Genomic DNA, 17,819 nt, shown 5'->3' on the forward strand with positions numbered 1-17,819 from the left:
TGGCTCAAGAGTTAGAGTACTAGCCTTGAGCAAAAACAAGCCAGGGACAGTGCTCAGGCCCTGAGTCCATGCCCCAGGACTGGCAACAAAAACAAAACAAATAAATGTGTCTTCAGTGTTTTAAGCTATTAATCACCTCCTGCAAAGGAGAGTCTTCATTTACATTCTTTCTTTGGTTTCCCAGCTGTTCAATTTTTTTCATTCACCTGCAGTAACAATACGCATATTGTTTCAGCCCCAGTTTCTTAGAGTGTATATGTGTGCGTTTCATGTGGTTGTTTACCGTTGGAATTATCATTAGATGAGAGAGCAGGAGGATGGCATGATGGCACATGCCAGCTCCTCTGGAAGCTGGGAGTTGGGTCACAAGTTTGAGTCAAGACTTGATAACTTAGCAAGACCTTGTAAAAATGAAACAAAAGGTTTAAGGGTGTAGCTTGCCTTTCCTTAGGACTTACCGACAGTGCTGGAGGCCCAGAGTTTGATTTCCTGAACAGTGGGGGAGAAGAGGAGGGAGGAAGGGAAGAGAAAGAGCAAAAGTAGATTTTTCTCACATAACTGACTGATGTGTATGTGGCTTATATGTTTTACAGTTGATTATAGTGGCTCCTGCTAGTCAGCTGGCATGTTCCCATTGCCTTCAAATCCCACTGTGGGCTCCAGCTACCTGCCAGTTTTATAAGTAAGATTTTACTGGAATAGCCACTCCCATTTTCTTTGTATGCTGGCGAGTGCTGCTTTTGCACTACAGATGGTAGAATTCATTCGTTGCGGGAGCATCTGATTATATCTCTTTCTTTTTTTGATGCTGGACCTGAGGCATGAGCTCAGTCTCTGAGCTTCTTTTGCTCAAGGCTAGTGCTGTACCACTTGAGCCACAACTCTACTTCCAGCTTTTTGGTAGCTTCATTTGGTAGCGTCTTATGAACTTTCTGCCCAGGCTGGCTTCACACTACAATCCTTATATCTCAGCCTCCTGAGTAACTAGGATTACAGGCTTGAGCCACTGGCACCCAGCAAGCATCTGGTTTATATAGCTCAGGCGGCCTGTGTGAGGGGCTGGCACTTGTCAGACTGTAGTATGGCTGAACATCAGGAAAAAAGAGAAAGTAACTTTCCCTCCAGTCAGCTAAACTGCTTGCCATCCTTTTGAAAGGCTGGTGAGGATTGGCACCAAAGAACATAGCCCCAAAGCTTGGGTGCCACCTGCTGCCAGGAGGCAGGAATGCCGAAGGCAGAATTGTACTGTGTTGCACTGGAGTGCCTTTGGAGTTGCGGCCTGAGAACACAGTTCTCTTGCGTTGTGACCCACTGAGGCAAGACTGTGCTCCCCTTCTTTGGAATCCCGTAACTCCCAGCTGTTTCTTCTCCTAGGGAGGCAAGTACCTGCAGGCGGTGATTCAGTATGGGAAGATCGTGTCCTGGCTGGAGATGGAGTACGGCTTATCCGAGAAGGAATCGAAAGCCTCCGAATCCTTCCTGCTCGCCGCCTTCCTGAACCTGGCCATGTGCTACCTGAAGCTCAGAGAGTACACCAAGGCTGTGGAGTGCTGTGACAAGGTGGGGGGACACACGGCGCACGGGCGCTCTTGCCCCTCCCACAGGGAGAGCCGCTGCCTTGCAGCCAGTGGCCTGCTTTGCTGGGTTCTGCCTCTTCATATGGGTGGGGTTATGCGTTTCCCAAGCTCGATTGGGAAGTGGAGAACAATTTTTTTTACAGCCAGATTTATTCTGATGCCTGAATTATTTATGTAAAACGTTATGAATACAGGTTTGGGTAGAATTTAACAGTTTTTCTCCATGACCTACCTTATGAGTTTGGTATCAGAGTGGACAAAATTCCTCAGGTTTACTTCTAAAAGAGCACATTTAACTTAAGCTTTGTTTGGTTTTGTCCTGGTCCTGGGGCTTGAACTTGAGACCAGGGCAATGTCCCTGAGCTCTTTTTGATCAAAATTACCTCTGTGAGCCACGGCTATAATTCCAGCTTTTTGTGAGTAGTTTATTGAAGATAATTATCTCATGGGACTTTTCTGCCCAGGCCGGCTTTGAATGTGATCCTCAGATCTCAGCATCCTGAGTAGCTAGGATTGTAGGTGTGAACCATTGACGCCCAGTTTTGTATAAAGATCATATACAGAGACTTTTCATTATAGCCATACTGAATACACATGGATAATTTAGGCCCCGAGAACATTAGCAGCCCTCTCCATTTTCATATTGCTGTTACTGTTTCCAGGCTTTGAGTAGTTACCTGAGGTGTGCTCCATGTTAATGAGGAGGAGGAAAGGTGTTCTTTGCTCACAGTGCCAAAGGTTTTAGTTTGGTCAGCTGGCTCTATTGCCATGGGCTTTCATAGGAGGGCACAGCAGAGGAAAGCTGCTCACCTTATCGCGGCTAGGGAGCAGGGGTGGAAAGGGAGGACCCAGGGACAAGCTAATCCCTTCAAAGGCACATCTCCAGTCACCTGCCTCCTCCAGCCTTCCAAAGAGATGAGCTCATGAGTGAGTGGACCCTTTGAAGTTGGTGCCCTCTACTCTGTTGCATACTGTCCACTGGGACCAGGCCTTCACTCAGTGTAAGAGACTGTAGGGTGACACTTCATATCTCTATCATAAAAGACCTTTGTAGAAAGCTTCCTGGATACAGGAAATGCCCCACCCCCTTTCGGTACTAGGGTATGAACTCAGCAGGCCTTCTACCTCAGAACTGTCTCTGGCCTTTTATCATACTGCTTTTTTTTTTTTTCTGGCAGTCCTGGGTCTTGAACTCAGGGCCTGGGCACTGTCCCTGAGCTGCTTTTGCTTAAGACTAGCACTCTACCATTTGAGCCACAGTGCTACTTCCAGCTTTTTCTGTGTATGTGGTACTGAGGAATCGAACCCAGGGCTTCAAGCATGCAAGGCAAGCACTCTACCACAAAGCCACTTTCCCAGCCCCCTAGATAGTGTCTCACTTCCTGCTGAGTGCATGCTTGGACCTTGATCCTCCTATTTTATAGCATTTTCCACCATATCTGAGATGACAGGAGTTTGCCACCATGTACAGCTTCTTCTGCTGAGTGTTTTCTGCTAGGCTTGCCTGGATCCAGGATCCTTCCATTCTCAGCCTTCTGTGTAGCTAGTTCCTTGAGAAGGAAGTCTCCAATCTACATCCACTCTGTCCTCAAAGTGAAATCCTGATCTCAGCCACTCAGGTCACTGGGAATACAGATGTGAGCCACCATACCCAGCTCAGAAGCTAATCTGAGTATGATATCTTGATCAGTAGTGTATGATTATCTTGAACCTCATTTCAATGCACTTTGGAAAGTTACTTACTGAGTTTCTTAAAGTGCTAAGAAGTTCCATTCATCCTTCCTAAAGATAAATCCTCTGTCTCCAGGCCCTTGGACTAGACAGTTCCAATGAGAAAGGCTTGTATAGAAGGGGTGAAGCCCAGCTGCTCATGAATGAGTTTGAATCAGCCAAGGGTGACTTTGAGAAAGTGCTGGAAGTAAATCCTCAGAATAAGGCCGCGAGACTGCAGATCTCCATGTGTCAGAAAAAGGCGAAGGAGCACAACGAGCGGGACCGCAGGATATACGCCAACATGTTTAAGAAGTTTGCGGAGCAGGATGCGAAGGTGTGTGTAGACCTCGGGCATCGTGTCATGCAGGGGGTGGCTAAGCTGGCCCCTGTGGCTTTGGTTCTGAGCAGATTGAGTGGAGTCAACGGGTTCAGGTGGCCAGCCTGGGAGACACAAAAATAGGAAGATGATTTCCATTCTGATCTTGGGCTGGCTTGGATCCAAGCTTCAAACAGGACCTGGAAGGTCCATTAGGAGCCAGCCTGGCCTCCCATGCGTCCTCCACTCACCCCCATGGACACGTGAACTTGCCTCATCATTTAACCTAAGAAAAGGAAGGTTCCCATTCTAACTGCCCTGACCTGCCCAATGCAGCCCGCATAAAGTCACCGCAACCCACCCGCCTTGCTTCGGCCCCGTAACACTGTCCAGAGAAGCTAGGAGTTGGTGTTCGTCATTTCCCCTGACCCTCTTGATTTCTTTCTTTCTCAGGAAGAGGCCAGTAAAGCCGTGAACAAGACTTTGGCTAGGGTTCCCAATGAGAAAGGAACAGAAAGCCAAGCGATGGACGAAGAGAAAGGCGAAGGCCATGTATGACGCCACGGCCCGGAGGGAGGAGAGTCTCGATGAACTCGCCCTCCTCGCTGGGCTGCCACCCCTCAGGACTAAACAGTCTTAGTGTAACGTTTGTTATAGTCTATGTGATTCTGGAAGCAAATGGCAAAACCAGTAGCTTCCCCCAAACCACCACCCTGCTGCTGCCCGGTGGGTTCAGGGAGAGGGTGGCATGGGACCACTTCGCGTGGAACAGAACAGAAAGGGCTGCTGGTGCCAAGAGCGGGAGCCAGCAGCTTTCATCCAGCTCCTTGCAGTGTGTGGCAACTCGCGGCATCAGTGCTGCGTCCTCTGGGATAATTCTAGCAATTTGGGGCTGTTAGATTTTACATTCAAACTTTAATAGCACTGCAGAATCCTACAAATAATAATAAATGAAAACCCTTCATGCATCTCTCCTTTCCTACAAGGGGATGGGGGGTGTCGGGAGTGCCTGAGCCACACCCTGGTGGATGGAGGTGTGGGTGCCCTGGGAAGCTGGAAGCTTCTGGAACCTCCCAGGCCTCCCATCTGCCAGCCAGCCAGCTTGGGAGGATGACTTTCTGTCACACAGCTGATCCCTGGGGCCGTCACGCTGGCCTTCCTAAAACACCCATCAGCAGTGTGAAGGGTTGGCTTTCCTGTAGGTGAAGTTTTGAGGTGCTGAAACATGGAGAGAGCAACGAGAACTGTGCTTTTCCCCCGCTGTTGCTTGTAGGAAATGATGTAGGCGGCGCTAGGCTGGCAGTGCCGCGCTTGGCCTTCTTTCCATTCTGAGCCTGCGGCTAGGAGTTCAGAGCGTGGCGTTTGGGGCCTGGAGCGTATTTACTTACATATCCATGGAGGGCGAGTGCAGCTTTTTTTTTTTTTTTTTTTTGTCTGACTTGTTTTGTCTTCTCAATTACTGGCTTATTTATGTACACTAGCTTACGAAACTTTACAGTCCATTATGCCTTTTTTTTTCCTTTTTCACTTTTTACTGTTTAGTAACTTTTAAAAACCAAAGTCTGTGGTGTTGAGATGTAAGTATTCGCCTGTGCATCGCCGGCTTCGCCCGCAGGCTTGGTGGTCGATGCTTCCTCCTCCAGCACTGGCGGCCCCTTGGTGCAGGTGAGCTGGAGGAGGGGGGGGCAGCCCCCCTCAGCTCCTCCCGCCCAACCCGGGCGAGCCCCGAGTGTGGGCGTGGGCGTGGAGTTCACTTCACTCCTTAGGGGCAGTGAACTCCAGCGTGGCGTTTGCTCCCCACAGCCGAAGCCTGGAGCTGGCTCGCTCTCCAGTCCTGAGGAACACGGGCAGTCCCCGTTCACATGAACTCCTGGCTGTGTGGTGATTTGAACCAAACACCCTCATGGTTAGGTGAGGCCCTTGAGCCTTAAAGGCGTTTCCCTTCATGTCACTTTGCTTCTCTGTGGAGCAAATGTGAAGTTTTTCTTTTAACTACAGCCCCACTCCTTACTTTGTTCTCATCCCGAACCTCAGTGTCACCTAAGAAATAAGATCAGGAGCTGGTTTTGTTTTTTGGCTCAGCTGTCCATTGCCGGCAGCTCTCGTGGCTGGCGTGTGATTCTCGTGAGGCTGCAGGTGAAAGCTGAGCCTGGGGAGACCAGGACGAGAACCACTCCACGACTCCAGTGACCCCAGCTGTCTCCGTGCGTCCCGCGGGAGGCGTGGCAGCAAGGTGTCTGACCAGTCGTCACGTATTCTTGTCTGGGAGGTGGTGCTCAGTGCTTACCGAAGCCAGAACACGTCTTCGAGTGAGCTCGCAGACCGCACGACGGAGAGGCGGCAGATGCTGCATTTTAAAGGGGGGTTTTGAAAAATCAGATGCTTTTTTTTTTGTGTGTTCCTGAAATAAATTTTTTTAAAAAGTGATTTCTCACAGTTCATTTCTTCTGCTCAACTAGTCTTCAGGGAAAGCTGTTTGGGTTGGAAAACTACAATAAAGGCCAACTTGGACAGTGGCCTGAACATGATAAACTGTGATTCCCATCATCCCCACCGAGGGAGCCAGGACCTTGTTCAGTGCCTCATCCCTGTATGCTACATAGTAGGTGCTGAATAAATGCTTCCTCTTTCCAGGGTAGCCGCATTGTGCAGTGCCCCTGTTCCTGTCACTGTCTGACATGGGGCAGAACCACAGTTTTCCAGATGTCCTTGCAGCCTGACTTGGTTTCTCCATTTGCTTTCCAAGTGAGCCACCAGCAACTTGGCTGGGGAAATCCAACTGCAAGTCTAGTGGAGCTGAGAACGTGGCTTAGTGGTGGAGTGCTCCCCTAGCATGCATGAAGCCCTGGGTTCGATTCCACAGCACCACATACACAGAAAAAGCCGGAAGTGGGTGCTGTGGCTCAAGAGGTAGAGTGGTAGCCTTGAGAGGGAAAAAAAGTGTCAGGTACATTGTACGTGGCTCACGCCTGTAATCCCAGCTACTCAAGAGGCTGAGATCTGAGGAATACTGTTTTGAGTCCTCCTGGGCAGGAAAGTCTAAGACTCACCTCCAATTAACTACCAGCAAGCCAGAAGTGGAGCTGTGGCTCAAGTGAGTAAGAGGCCCTGAGTTCAAGCCCTAGTACTGGCACACAAAAAAAGGACAAACCTTTTTCCCCCCTTGGGACTTGAACTCTGGGCCTGGGTCCTGTCTCTGAGCCTATTTGTGCTCAGTGCTGGTGCTTTACCACTTGACCCACAGCACTGCTTCCAGCTTTTTCTGAGTAGTTTATTGGAGATGAAAGTCTCAAAGACTTTTCCCCGGGGCTGGCTTCAAATCACAATTCTCAGAGCTCAGCCTCCGGAGCAGCTAGGATTATAGGCATGAGCCACCAGCACCCGACAGGAAAAGCTTTTTTTTTTTCTTTTTGCCAGTCCCAGGGCTTGAACTCAGGACCTGAGCACTGTCCCTGAGCTGCTTTTGTTCAAGGCTAGCACTCTACCACTTGAGCCACAGCGCCACTCCCAGCTTTTTCTGTGTATGTGGCACTAAGGAATTGAACCCAGGGCTTCACGCGTGCTAGGCAAGCGCTCTACCGCTAAGCCACATTCCTAACCCCAGGAAAAGCTTTTTGACAAAACCTTGCCCACTTTTCTGAACGTCTTGCCCTCCTTGGTTTTTGCCTCGTTTTTGCAACCAGACCCCCTCTTGGGAGGCATATCGAGGCCCTTGGACCTTCCGTGGTACAGTGACTCATCCCTTGCGGGAGACTGCACCAAGCCAGCGATTACTCCGTGTCTCTGTCTGCCTGCCAGCTTCCAGCTGAGGCAGAGACTGCACACAGTTGTTGAGAAACATGAAGAAGGAAGCTGGGCGCTAGCTAGCAATGCTTGCAATTCTTTTTCTATTCCTGAGGTTTGAACTCAGGGCCTGGGTACTGCCCATTAAGTCTAGCACTCTACCACTTTTTTTTTTTTTTTTTTGGCCAGTCCTGGGCCTTGGACTCAGGGCCTGAGCACTGTCCCTGGCTTCTTCCCGCTAGCACTCTGCCACTTGAGCCACAGCGCCGCTTCTGGCCGTTTTCTGTATATGTGGTGCTGGGGAATCGAACCTAGGGCCTCGTGTATCCGAGGCAGGCACTCTTGCCACTAGGCTATATCCCCAGCCCCCACTCTACCACTTTTAGCCACAGTGCTATGTCCAGCCTTTTCTGACTAATTGGAGATAAGAATCTCGGACTTTCCTGCCCAGCCTGGCTTCTAACCCTGATCCTCAGATCCTAGTGTGATCCTAGCGTGAGCCACCAGCGCCTGGCTTGTAGTCATACTTTCTTAAAAATGGGAACCTCTAGCTTAGTGCCAGTGTCTCACACCTGTAATACGTGTGACTCAGGAGGCTGAGATCTGAGGCTTGTGGATAAGTTTGAAACTTATCTCCAAGAAATCACTCAAAAAAGCCAGGAGTGGTGCTGTGGCTCAAGTGGTAGAGCATTAGCCTCAAGCACAGTGGTTCAGGGACAGTGCTCAGACTCCAAGTTAGCCCCACAGCTGACAAAGTCATTCCAGGTCCATCCTCCCTCAGAGGTTCCTGCGCTTCCAGACTTGGAACTTTCCATGCCCAGGAATGATGTGTGTGTATCTACAACCATTTCATTTGTTGCTTTGGTACTTTTTTTTACAGATCTAATTGCTGTGTTGACACAGCTATCAGATAGGATGTGTGTGCTAGAACAGCCTTTGGCCACTCAGTATCTGGGTCCCCTTTGCCACAAGCTGTCCATCTGCGCTTGCCCCAAGGCGAGCCTGGGACCCAGCCTCTCCAGCCAGACCACTTGGCCACCATCACCAGCGTAGGAGTTTTCACAGTGAGAGAGACAGTGACTGTGAATTCATGTCTTCCCAGTTACTCCTTTTTCTTCATAAGCCAGAAACATTTCCTGTTGCTTATAGTTGACATTAATTGACTTTTTCTTTTCTTTTGCCACTCCTAGGACTTGAACTTAGGGCCTGGGCTTTGTCCCTGAGCCTTTCTACCATTTGAGCCACAGGAGTGCCACTTTGGGCTTTTTCTGAGTAATTTATTGGAGATAGGAGTCTCACAGACATTCCTGCCCAGACTGGCTTTGAACTGTGTTCCTCCGATCTCAGCCTCCTGAGTAGCTAGGATAATAGGTGTGAGCCATCGGTGCCCAGCTTGGACCTTTTTCTGGTTTCTCAAGATTATGTGTTGAAATCCTAACCTGAGCTTTCATTAAGCTTTCTTGGTCATGACTGGCACTCTACTACTTAAGTCATGCCTCCAGTCTGGCATTGTGCTGGTTAGTTGAAGATGGAGTCTCACAGACTGACTTGGTCTTTAATCCTCCAGGTCACAGCTTTCTGAGTAGCTAGGATTACAGGCAGGACCCACCAGTGCCCAGCTAAGATCTTGTTTAATATAAGCATTCTCAGATCTAAATTCCCTCTCATTATTGTCATGCCCCATACACTGTATGTTGGGATTTTGCTTTCATTCTTCTCAAAATATTTTTTCAATTTCCTCTGTGATTTCTTCTTTGGGCCATAAGAAGTGATTTAGGAGTATGTTTCATTTCTACATATTTATGTTTTTCCAAATTTCCTTCAGTTACAGATTTCTGATTTCATTCCATTGTGGTTGGAAAACATACTTTGTGATTTAAATCCTTTTAAATTTATTGAGACTTTTATAACCTGACATATGTTCTGCCTTGGCAAATCATCTCATGAGAAGATGCATATACACTGTTGTTGGGTGGAGTGGTTGACAAACTTCTATGTGGTTTAATAGATTCATAGTGCTGCTCAACTCTTGTATTTCTTTGCCAATCTTCCAATCTCTGTGTGTGTGTGTGTGTGTGTGTGTGTGTGTGTGTGTGTGTGTGTGTATCATGGGGCTTGAACTCAGTGGCTGGGCACTGTCCCTGAGCTTTTCTGCCTAAGGCCAGTGTTCTACCACTTTGAGCCACAGCACCACTTCTGGTTTTCTGGTGGTTAATTGGAGGTAAGAGTCTCAGTTTCCTGCCTGGGCAGGCTTAGAACTGGGATCCTCAGATCTCAGCCTCCTGACTAGCTAGTATTACAGGTGTGAACCACCAGTGCCTGGCTCTTTGTCATTCTTTTTTTTTTTGTTCCCTGACCAGGAAACGAATCTTTGTCATTCTTTTAACTAATTGCTCTACTCATTAATGAAAATGTGATATTTGAAGTCTGCAGCTATTATTGTTGGATAGTTATTTCTCCCCCCCGCCAAGTGTCAGCAAAGATTTTAGTATAACAACCAAAGTAAAAAGAAATGGGAAAAAGAAACATTTCTGCTCCCCCCAAAAGAAATCAGAACTAAAGACTCTAAGCTGTCTATTTCAACATTCAGTTCTGCCACTTTTGCTTTTGCTTTATGTATGTTGGAACTCTGTGCGTACATGTTTATAATTGTCCTGGAACTTGAACTCAGGGCCTGACCACCTTCCCTTAGCTTTTTTTTTTTTTTTGCCCAAGGCTAGTGCTTTATTGCTTAAACCACAGTTCTTCTGGCTTTTTGCTGGTTATCTGGAGATAACAGTGGAATTTTCCTGCCCTAGCTGGCTTCAAACTGCAGCCCTCGGATCTTAATAATCTCTTTTTTTTTTTTTTTTTTTTTTTTTTTTTTTGGCAGTCCTGGGCCTTGGACTCAGGGCCTGAGCACTGTCCCTGACTTCTTTTTGCTCAAGGCTAGCACTCTACCACTTGAGCCACAGCACCACTTCTGGCTGTTTTCTGTATATGTGGTGCTGGGGAATTGAACCCAGGGCCTCATGTATAGGAGGCAAGCATTCTTGCCACTAGGCCACTAGCCCTGGATCTTAATCTCTTGAGTAGCTGGAATTACAAGTATGAGCCACCAGTACTGATACTATGACTGGCCATACAATCTAATTGGGCAGACAGTCACTATCTTTCTCTGAGTACCCCCAGGGGACTCATGAAGGGACTTCTTTAGGAAGGATGGGAGGGAGGGAGGGAGGGAGGAAAGGCAGGCAGGCAAAACTCAGCATCTGTCAGTAGGAAAGTGGATTATCACCTACTCAGTACAGCTGTACAAGGGAGAAATCTGACAGCAGCAAGGATATATCACAGACAGCACTGTGCTGGTGGAAGGAGCAGACCCCAAAGTGCATTCCCTAGGATCCAGCGAGGTAGGAAGTAGTGAGGACAGAGCCCAGAGGAGGTGAGCAAGGGAAGCAGGGACAGGAAGTGGCTGCAAAGAGCCTGTTTTGGAGGCGTGCTGACACAGGTGTAGACCACAGTCGAGTCATCAGATGGAACTGCTGTGTGAGTTTCCTCCTGAGGATTAGAGGTTCGGGTGTGTCACCCCAAGCCTGAGAAGCCACCAGCCGCACCCACCAACTCCCCTTTCATGTGGCACGCTTGTCTTCCGCAGCCACCTGGCCTAGAGCGCCACCTAGAGTCAGGTAAAAGCACAGATTCAAACCCAAGGCCGACCCTGGCAGAACCATCCGTTCATACAGTCTTGAATTACGCAAGAAACCTTTCCACGAACAGGGGAGGCCAAATGAAGGGACAGGAAGAGGAAGAGCTACTTTCCACTGTATTGGTTTTACCTTTGAAAATTTTACTAGGTGTCACCGGGCACTGGCGGCTCTTGCCTGTCATCCTAGCTACTCAGGAGGCTGAGATCTGAGGATTGCAGTTCAAAGCCAGCCCAGGCAGGAAAGTCTGTGAGACTACTACCTCCAGTTAGCCACAAGGAAACCAGAAGTGGTGCTGTGGCTCAAAGTGGTAGTGCACTAGGAAAAGCTCAGGGATAGTGCCCAAGCCCCACCACTGACCAAATGTTTTGTACTGTGTGCATACGATACAAGAAACAATGATTCAATAAGTAGGAATTCAATTCAATAAATTATTAAATTTGAATACAATTTAAATGTAAAGGAGAAAAATAGCTAGAGATGTGGCTTTCTGATAGAGCACTTTGCCTAGAATATGCAAGACCCTAGGTTCTACTGTCAACATGACAACAAACACAAGCAGAGGGACTGGGAATATGGCTTAGTGGTAGAGTGCTTGCCTAGCATACATGAAGGCCTGGGTTCAATTCAATTCCTCAGCACCACATACACAGAAAAAGCCAGTAGTGGTGCTGTGGCTTCAGAGGCAGAGTGCTAGCCTTGAACAAAAGCAGCTCAGAGACAGTGTCCAAGCCCTGAGTTCAAGTCCCAGGACTGACCGAAAAAAACAAAAACAACAGCAGAAACAGGCCTGCTCGAAGCCCAAACTGTTCCTGTAGCCCAGCTTTAACCAGCAGAGCGTAGCACCCCCAATAACATCGACTGCCTTGCCCTGCAATGGTGCGTTTGCTAGGACGGACCAGAAACTCCAGCTTCCACCTTTCCTGGGTCTTTCTAATGGAGTGAAAGTCCTCGTGTTATCATCTAACCATCTCCAAAGATCTGAGAGCATGTCTTACCCCAGGAGACAGCCTAGGAATGGCTGTAGGGGGCTTTGAGGAGAGCTTGCCAGAGGAGTTCGAGAGGAGAGGATGTGCTTATGAAATTTTACAAGATCTTATCTCAAAGGGACCCTGGCCACAATTCAGTTTAAAAACAACCACCACCCTCTGGACCTGTGAACTGCCTTAGGTCCAAAAACTGGCCAGAGGAAGGACTGCTTGGGTGAGAAGGAATCAGAGGTGTGGCTAGTAGGTCTGGAGTTTTACTGGTCTGCCAGTCAGGTTCTATTTTAGCAGACAGCGCATCTGTTTTATTCCCAGGCCATCCTGGTCACGTGGTGTCCCTCAACCACGCAGGCCTGTTGTCACCGTCAATGCCTGTTAGGTCTCTGGTGACTGCACGTGGACCCTTGACTGCAGAAGGGAGTTGTGAGGGCATTCTGAGCCCACGCCTCCGATTCTAGAAGCTTTCACGTGACTCTCGATGCCCCCCCAGACCACGCGCAAAGAGGTCGGGGCTGAGCTCCCCCGGGGGAGAGTTCACATCCACCCTGCACCCAGCCCCGGGGCCACCGGACAACTCCACCTCCTGAGTGCCAGCAGGCAGGCAGGGCCTGACTGACCCCCACGCCACAGAGCATCGATGCACCTGCCGCTCCGGAGCCCTGAGGAGCCGACCTCAGCATCAGCCCAGTGCCTCAAGAGAAAAGCCATCTTTGATGGGGGGGGGGGGAAAAAATGTCTTCAGGCCCAAACCACGGAGCGGTTTGCCAAGAACCCATGGGGCCCAGGCGCTGGTGCTCACGCCTGTTATCTTAACTTCTCAACTGGCTGAGACCTGAGGATCGAGGTTCAAAGCCAGCCCAGACAGGGAGGTCTATGAGACTCTTAGCTCAACCACCAAAAAGCCAGAACTGGAAAGTGGGGCTCCTGTGGTAGGGCGCTAGCCTTGAGCAAAAGAGCCGGGGGATAAAGCCCAAGCATGAGTTCAAGCCCCACAACCAGCACCACAAAAGGAGAACCAACAACGTGGAGGATGTACTAGGAAAGGATGCGGCAACTGGGGTCTCAAGGGGAGCCCACCGGGCCATCAAGGGTGAGGTGCCTGCCCTTGGGCGGAGTTCAAGGGCAGAAGCCACAGAGAGGAAGCAGCAGTCAGCGAGGGGCAGGACAGGCCGGGCAGCCATGAGCGGGCACCGCCACTCAGACTTGGGAGCTAGGCCCTGTGGGGAAGAAGGCGGATCCTGCTCTGGAAGCAGAGCCAGGAGGGTGGGGTCCCCCACTCCTGGCCCAGGGGCTCATCTGACCACTCGGGAGAGCTGGAAGGTGAAGGCGTGCTGGGGTCCAGCCTGGGCCTGCGCTCAGGGGCTCAGAGGAGGGCTGGCTTGGTGGGGGGAGGGGAGGCAAGATGAGAGGAGGGAAGTGGGCCAGTGAGGATTAGAAAGATGGGGGGAGGGGGGTGCCACACTAAGAGGACTTAGCGGTAATGAGATTAGCCTGGAGGGCAGCAGGCAGGGCCTGGCGGAGGGCTGGAGGGAGGAGGGCACCCCTGGCCTCCACACCCCTCAGACACAGGAAGCCTGCCTGCTTCTAGAAGGGGTCTTTCCAGCAGCCTGTAGCCATCTGTGCTGCCTGTTGCAATCAGTGAGGCGGTATAGACTTTTCTGGAACTTGGACTCCTCCCAACATTTTTCCAAGAATGCTCTAGAAGATGATGAAGTCAATGGACTAGAAAACCAACTTTACAGCCCAGCCACCCCCCCCCCACCCCCAAAAAGAACTCTTAGGGACAGCACCCAGGCCCTGAGTTCAAGCCCCAGGATCCGCACCAAAAAAAAGTAGCTTCATTATAGATCTGCCGTATGAACGTCAGAGCTGCAGACGGGCGAGAGGGGGTTTCCTTTGGTTAAGTTCTTCTGACCCAGCCGTCTCCCCCACCCTCTCTCTTTACAGATGTAAATAATATTCAGAAAATATATTATTTTTATTCTTTTCCTCTGGAAGATCTTTCAAACCGAGACCAGGAAACCAGAAAGTAAAGAGAAAAGGTAGACGTATTTAGTTGCATAAGCATTCTATGTCATAGGTGGCAAAAATAGACTTTAATAAAGGTGAGCTGAGTGTGGTGTGCATGTAATCTCAACACTGAGGAAGTAGGAGGATCCTGAGTTCAAGGCCAGCTGGGTGCTGGAGGCTCACGCTTATAATCCTAGTTACTCAGCAAGCTGAGATCTGAGGATCCCGGTTCAAAGCCAACCCAAGCAGGGAAGTCACTGAGACTATTATCTCCAGTAAACTACTCAGAAAAGGTTGGAAGTGGGCTGGGAATGCGGCCTAGTGGTAGAGTGCTTGCCTAGCACGCATGAAGCCCTAGGTTTGATTCCTCAGTACCACATATATAGAAAAAGCCAGAAGCAGCATTGTGGCTCAAGTGGTAAAGCACTAGCCTTAAGCACAAAGAGACTTAGGGACAGTGCCCAGGCCCTGAGTTCAAGCCCCAGAATGGAGGGGAAAAAAGAGATTAGGAAGATACTAAGTTAAATAAGCAAAAAGAATGTACAAATAATATACCACACTTTATGAAAAAGCAGTGATTAAAAACTAATTCCACACGTGGGATTTTTATTTATTTATTTATTTATTATTTTGCTGGTCCTGGGCCTTGAACTCAGGGCCTGAGCACTGTCCCTGGCTTCTTTTTGCTCAAGGCTAGCACTCTACCATTTGAGCCACAGCACCCCTTCTAGCTTTTTCTGTATATGTGGTGCTGAGGAATCAAACCCAGGGCTTCATGTATAGGAAGCAAGCACTCTACTACTAGGCCATATTCCCAGCCCTACTTCCAGTTTTTTTGTGGTTAACTAGAGTTAAGAGTCTCATGTACTTTTCCTCCTGGGCTGGCTTTGAACCATGATCCTTAGATCTCAGCCTCCTGAGATGCTAGGATTACAGGTGTGAGCCACCCACTGGTACCCAGCTTCACATAAAAGTTTTAAGGGAAAAGAAAACAACCACTTCCATCAGGCTTCTGAGGTGTAGCACGCTTAGGGGAGGGGCACCATAATACTCAGATCTGTTTCAACTGATTGAAAGCAACTCTGACTCATGCATTGCAATTATCCATTTATGGCTGGCTTGCCGGTGGCTCACGCCTGCAATCCTAGCTACTCAGGAGGCTGAGATCCAAGGATCAAAGTTCAAAGCCAGCCTAGGCAGGAAAAGTCCATGAGACCCTTATCTCTAATAAACCACCAAAAGGCTGGAAGCGGAGCTGTGGCTCAAGTGGTGGAGCGCTAGCCTTGAGCAAAAAAGCTCAGAGATAGCACACTGTTTCCAGGTCACCTCAGCCCACCGCATAGAAAATGAGGTCCCCAAGAACGGGGTCCCCAGTAAACCAGCCCTGGACCACAGCGGGCTCCCGACACTCCAACACCATTGGTGCCCATCTCCTCCCTCCATTTCTTTACTCCATCCCTGGAGTCTAGCAGTGGGGTTCGGGGTGCTGCTCTCTGGGCTGACAGGGCCCCCGGCCCCACCCCTCAACTGTCCCAGACAACAACTTGCTGTAGCCAGAGACTTAAAACTCGGTGACTGAGCAGAGGACGGCAGGGGGGAGGGAGGAGGTAGAGGCAGCGTGGGGAGAAATGAATTTTCCCACAGGAGAAGGAGGGGCCTTTATTAAGGGGCTGGAACAGGTGGGATGGACGGCAGGAAGTCCCAACCAGGTCATGGGGGGGTGTGGTTGGGGACGGTGGGAGGGGGCGCGGTCGCCGTGTGGGTGGAGCAGTTTCAGGTGATGGGGGAGGGCGTGGCCGTGGCCCGGCAGTGCGGGAGCCAAAACACCCAGGTGCTCAAGTCTTCACCACTAGGGGTGGAGCCCAGTGCCACGTGATCCAGAAATACCACTCAGTACCCTGAAGGGATTCTTTTAATCAGTTCAAGATGAGTGCCTTTGGCTCACACCTGTCATTCTCGCTACTCTGGAAGCTGAGATCTGAGGATGGTGGTAGTTCAAAGTCAGCCTGAGGATCTGAGCTCAAGCCCTAGTCCTGGTACACACACAACACACAAAGTACCTGGAACTTATGCTACATCAGGGGAAACCGAAGCAGAGCCATTTTCTCTTTCAATAGCAAACCTAGCCGTTGCTTTACTGGATTCAAGTCACCAGATCTGGCTGAGGAAAGAAGCCAGGCTGGACAGAGACCAGCGGAGCAGGCTTGTGGAGGGAGGCAAAGCAGAGAGAAAACAAAGTGCACCTTGCAAATAAGGAGGGTGGGCAGGAGCTGCTGTCGTCCTCAGACCTCGAGGTCGGGCTGGGGTCTGTGGACGTGGAGCTGGCCAGTCGTGAATGACTGAGTTACGTTCATTCATGTCCAGAGGCTGAGCTGTGTGTCACCAAAACTTCCTGTGATCTGGGCGGGGTTCAGTGGGTCAGACCGGGGCTGTCGTCCTCCAAGGGCTGCGGAGACCGCCCGCTGCACCGCACACGTCCTTCTGCTGACGGCCGCAGGGCACAGTGCGACGCCTTTACACCCCAGCCTTTGCCCTCCGCCGATGCGTTCCTAATCCGGCCTCTGTCCTCCAGCAGCTGATTATCGAAAGCAGATTCCTGCGTGTGCCTGTGCTGGGGCCCGAACTCAGGGGCCTGTGCGCTGTCCTCTAGCTTTTTCACTCAAGGCTGCCGTCTGCCCTCTACCACTGGAGCCACAACAGCTCTACTTCCAGCTTTTGGATGATTCAGAGATGATCTCACAGTCTTTCCTACCTGGGTTGGCTCCGAACTGCAGTCCTCAGATCTCAGCCTCCTGAATGGCTAGGATGACAGGCGTTGAACTACTGGCACCTCACAATAACATATATTCTGTCTTATGTTTTTCCTCTTTGCTGGCACCAGAGTTTACACTCAGTACTTCTCACTCCCTTTCTTGCTTGTGCGACCCATGCTCTACTACTGGAGCCATGCCTCTAGCCCTTGCTTTTTGCTGATTGTTTTGCAGATGAAATCTCATGGACTTTTCTGCCTCGGCTGGCTCTCAGCTTCCTGGGGAGCTGGGGTTACACGCATGAGCCACAGGCCCCTAGCACCCTCCTACTGTACACAGTGCTCCATTGTATGCCGTTTGCCACCATCCCGGCTGCGGCCGGGTCCAGTGGGCTGTGCACCCTCCCACTGGGGTTGTGGGGTGGAGGCAGGGAGTGGCCTGGCTCTGGACAGAGTGGATGGGGAGCTGTGTGGCCTTGGGCAGGTCACTGTTCCTCTCTGGAAACAAAAGGCGGGATGAGGGCCCTCAAGTACATCCACCCCCAGACCCGCTTCCTGGGAAGTTTGAATCCAGAGCCTGGTCCTCAGGAACGTTGACTTTGAGATCCCCTGATGACACAGAAGGGGAGGTTCAGGGATGGTGAACCCTTGCCCCCCTCTGCCACCCCAGGGGACCCACAGGCTCCTTTCCTAGGTGCTCTCTTCCCCCCCTCCCAGAGAGAGGGAGGGGAGGGGGAAGGAAGGGAGGGGAGGGCGGAGCCTCAGGCCAGTAGACTCGTGCTGCCATCTGGTGGTGACTCAGTATCACAACCCCTCCCGAAGGCACAGCCATGAGGCAGGTAGAGGAGACACTGAGGCTCGGCGACTGGCACCACGTCACACGGCCAAGGCGGATCTGAACCCCCAGCTGCCTCCACGGGGCATCTGGTCCCCCCGCCCTGGCTGGACGCTGCTTTCACTGTGGGCGCCGGGAGGCTCCGGAGGGGGAGGGAGGGTGTG

At 50.5% G+C, this 17,819-nt stretch overlaps 1 protein-coding gene across 4 annotated transcripts in view; it reads left to right on the plus strand.

Moving 5' to 3' along the window:
* The window catches only part of Fkbp5 (FKBP prolyl isomerase 5), an 86,187-nt gene extending 81,617 nt beyond the window's left edge, over positions 1-4,570 (plus strand). For all 4 annotated transcript variants that reach the window (XM_048347888.1, XM_048347889.1, XM_048347891.1 and 1 more), the window contains exons 9-11: positions 1,375-1,560; positions 3,385-3,624; positions 4,060-4,570. In XM_048347888.1, the coding sequence (XP_048203845.1) occupies positions 1,375-1,560; positions 3,385-3,624; positions 4,060-4,164 (531 nt within the window). In that variant the 3' untranslated portion in view covers positions 4,165-4,570. The remainder of the gene's footprint in view (positions 1-1,374; positions 1,561-3,384; positions 3,625-4,059) is intronic.
* The last annotated feature ends 13,249 nt before the right edge of the window (positions 4,571-17,819 follow it).

The sequence above is a fragment of the Perognathus longimembris genome, chromosome 6, assembly GCF_023159225.1.
Source record: "Perognathus longimembris pacificus isolate PPM17 chromosome 6, ASM2315922v1, whole genome shotgun sequence".
Taxonomy (NCBI): Eukaryota; Metazoa; Chordata; class Mammalia; order Rodentia; family Heteromyidae; genus Perognathus; species Perognathus longimembris.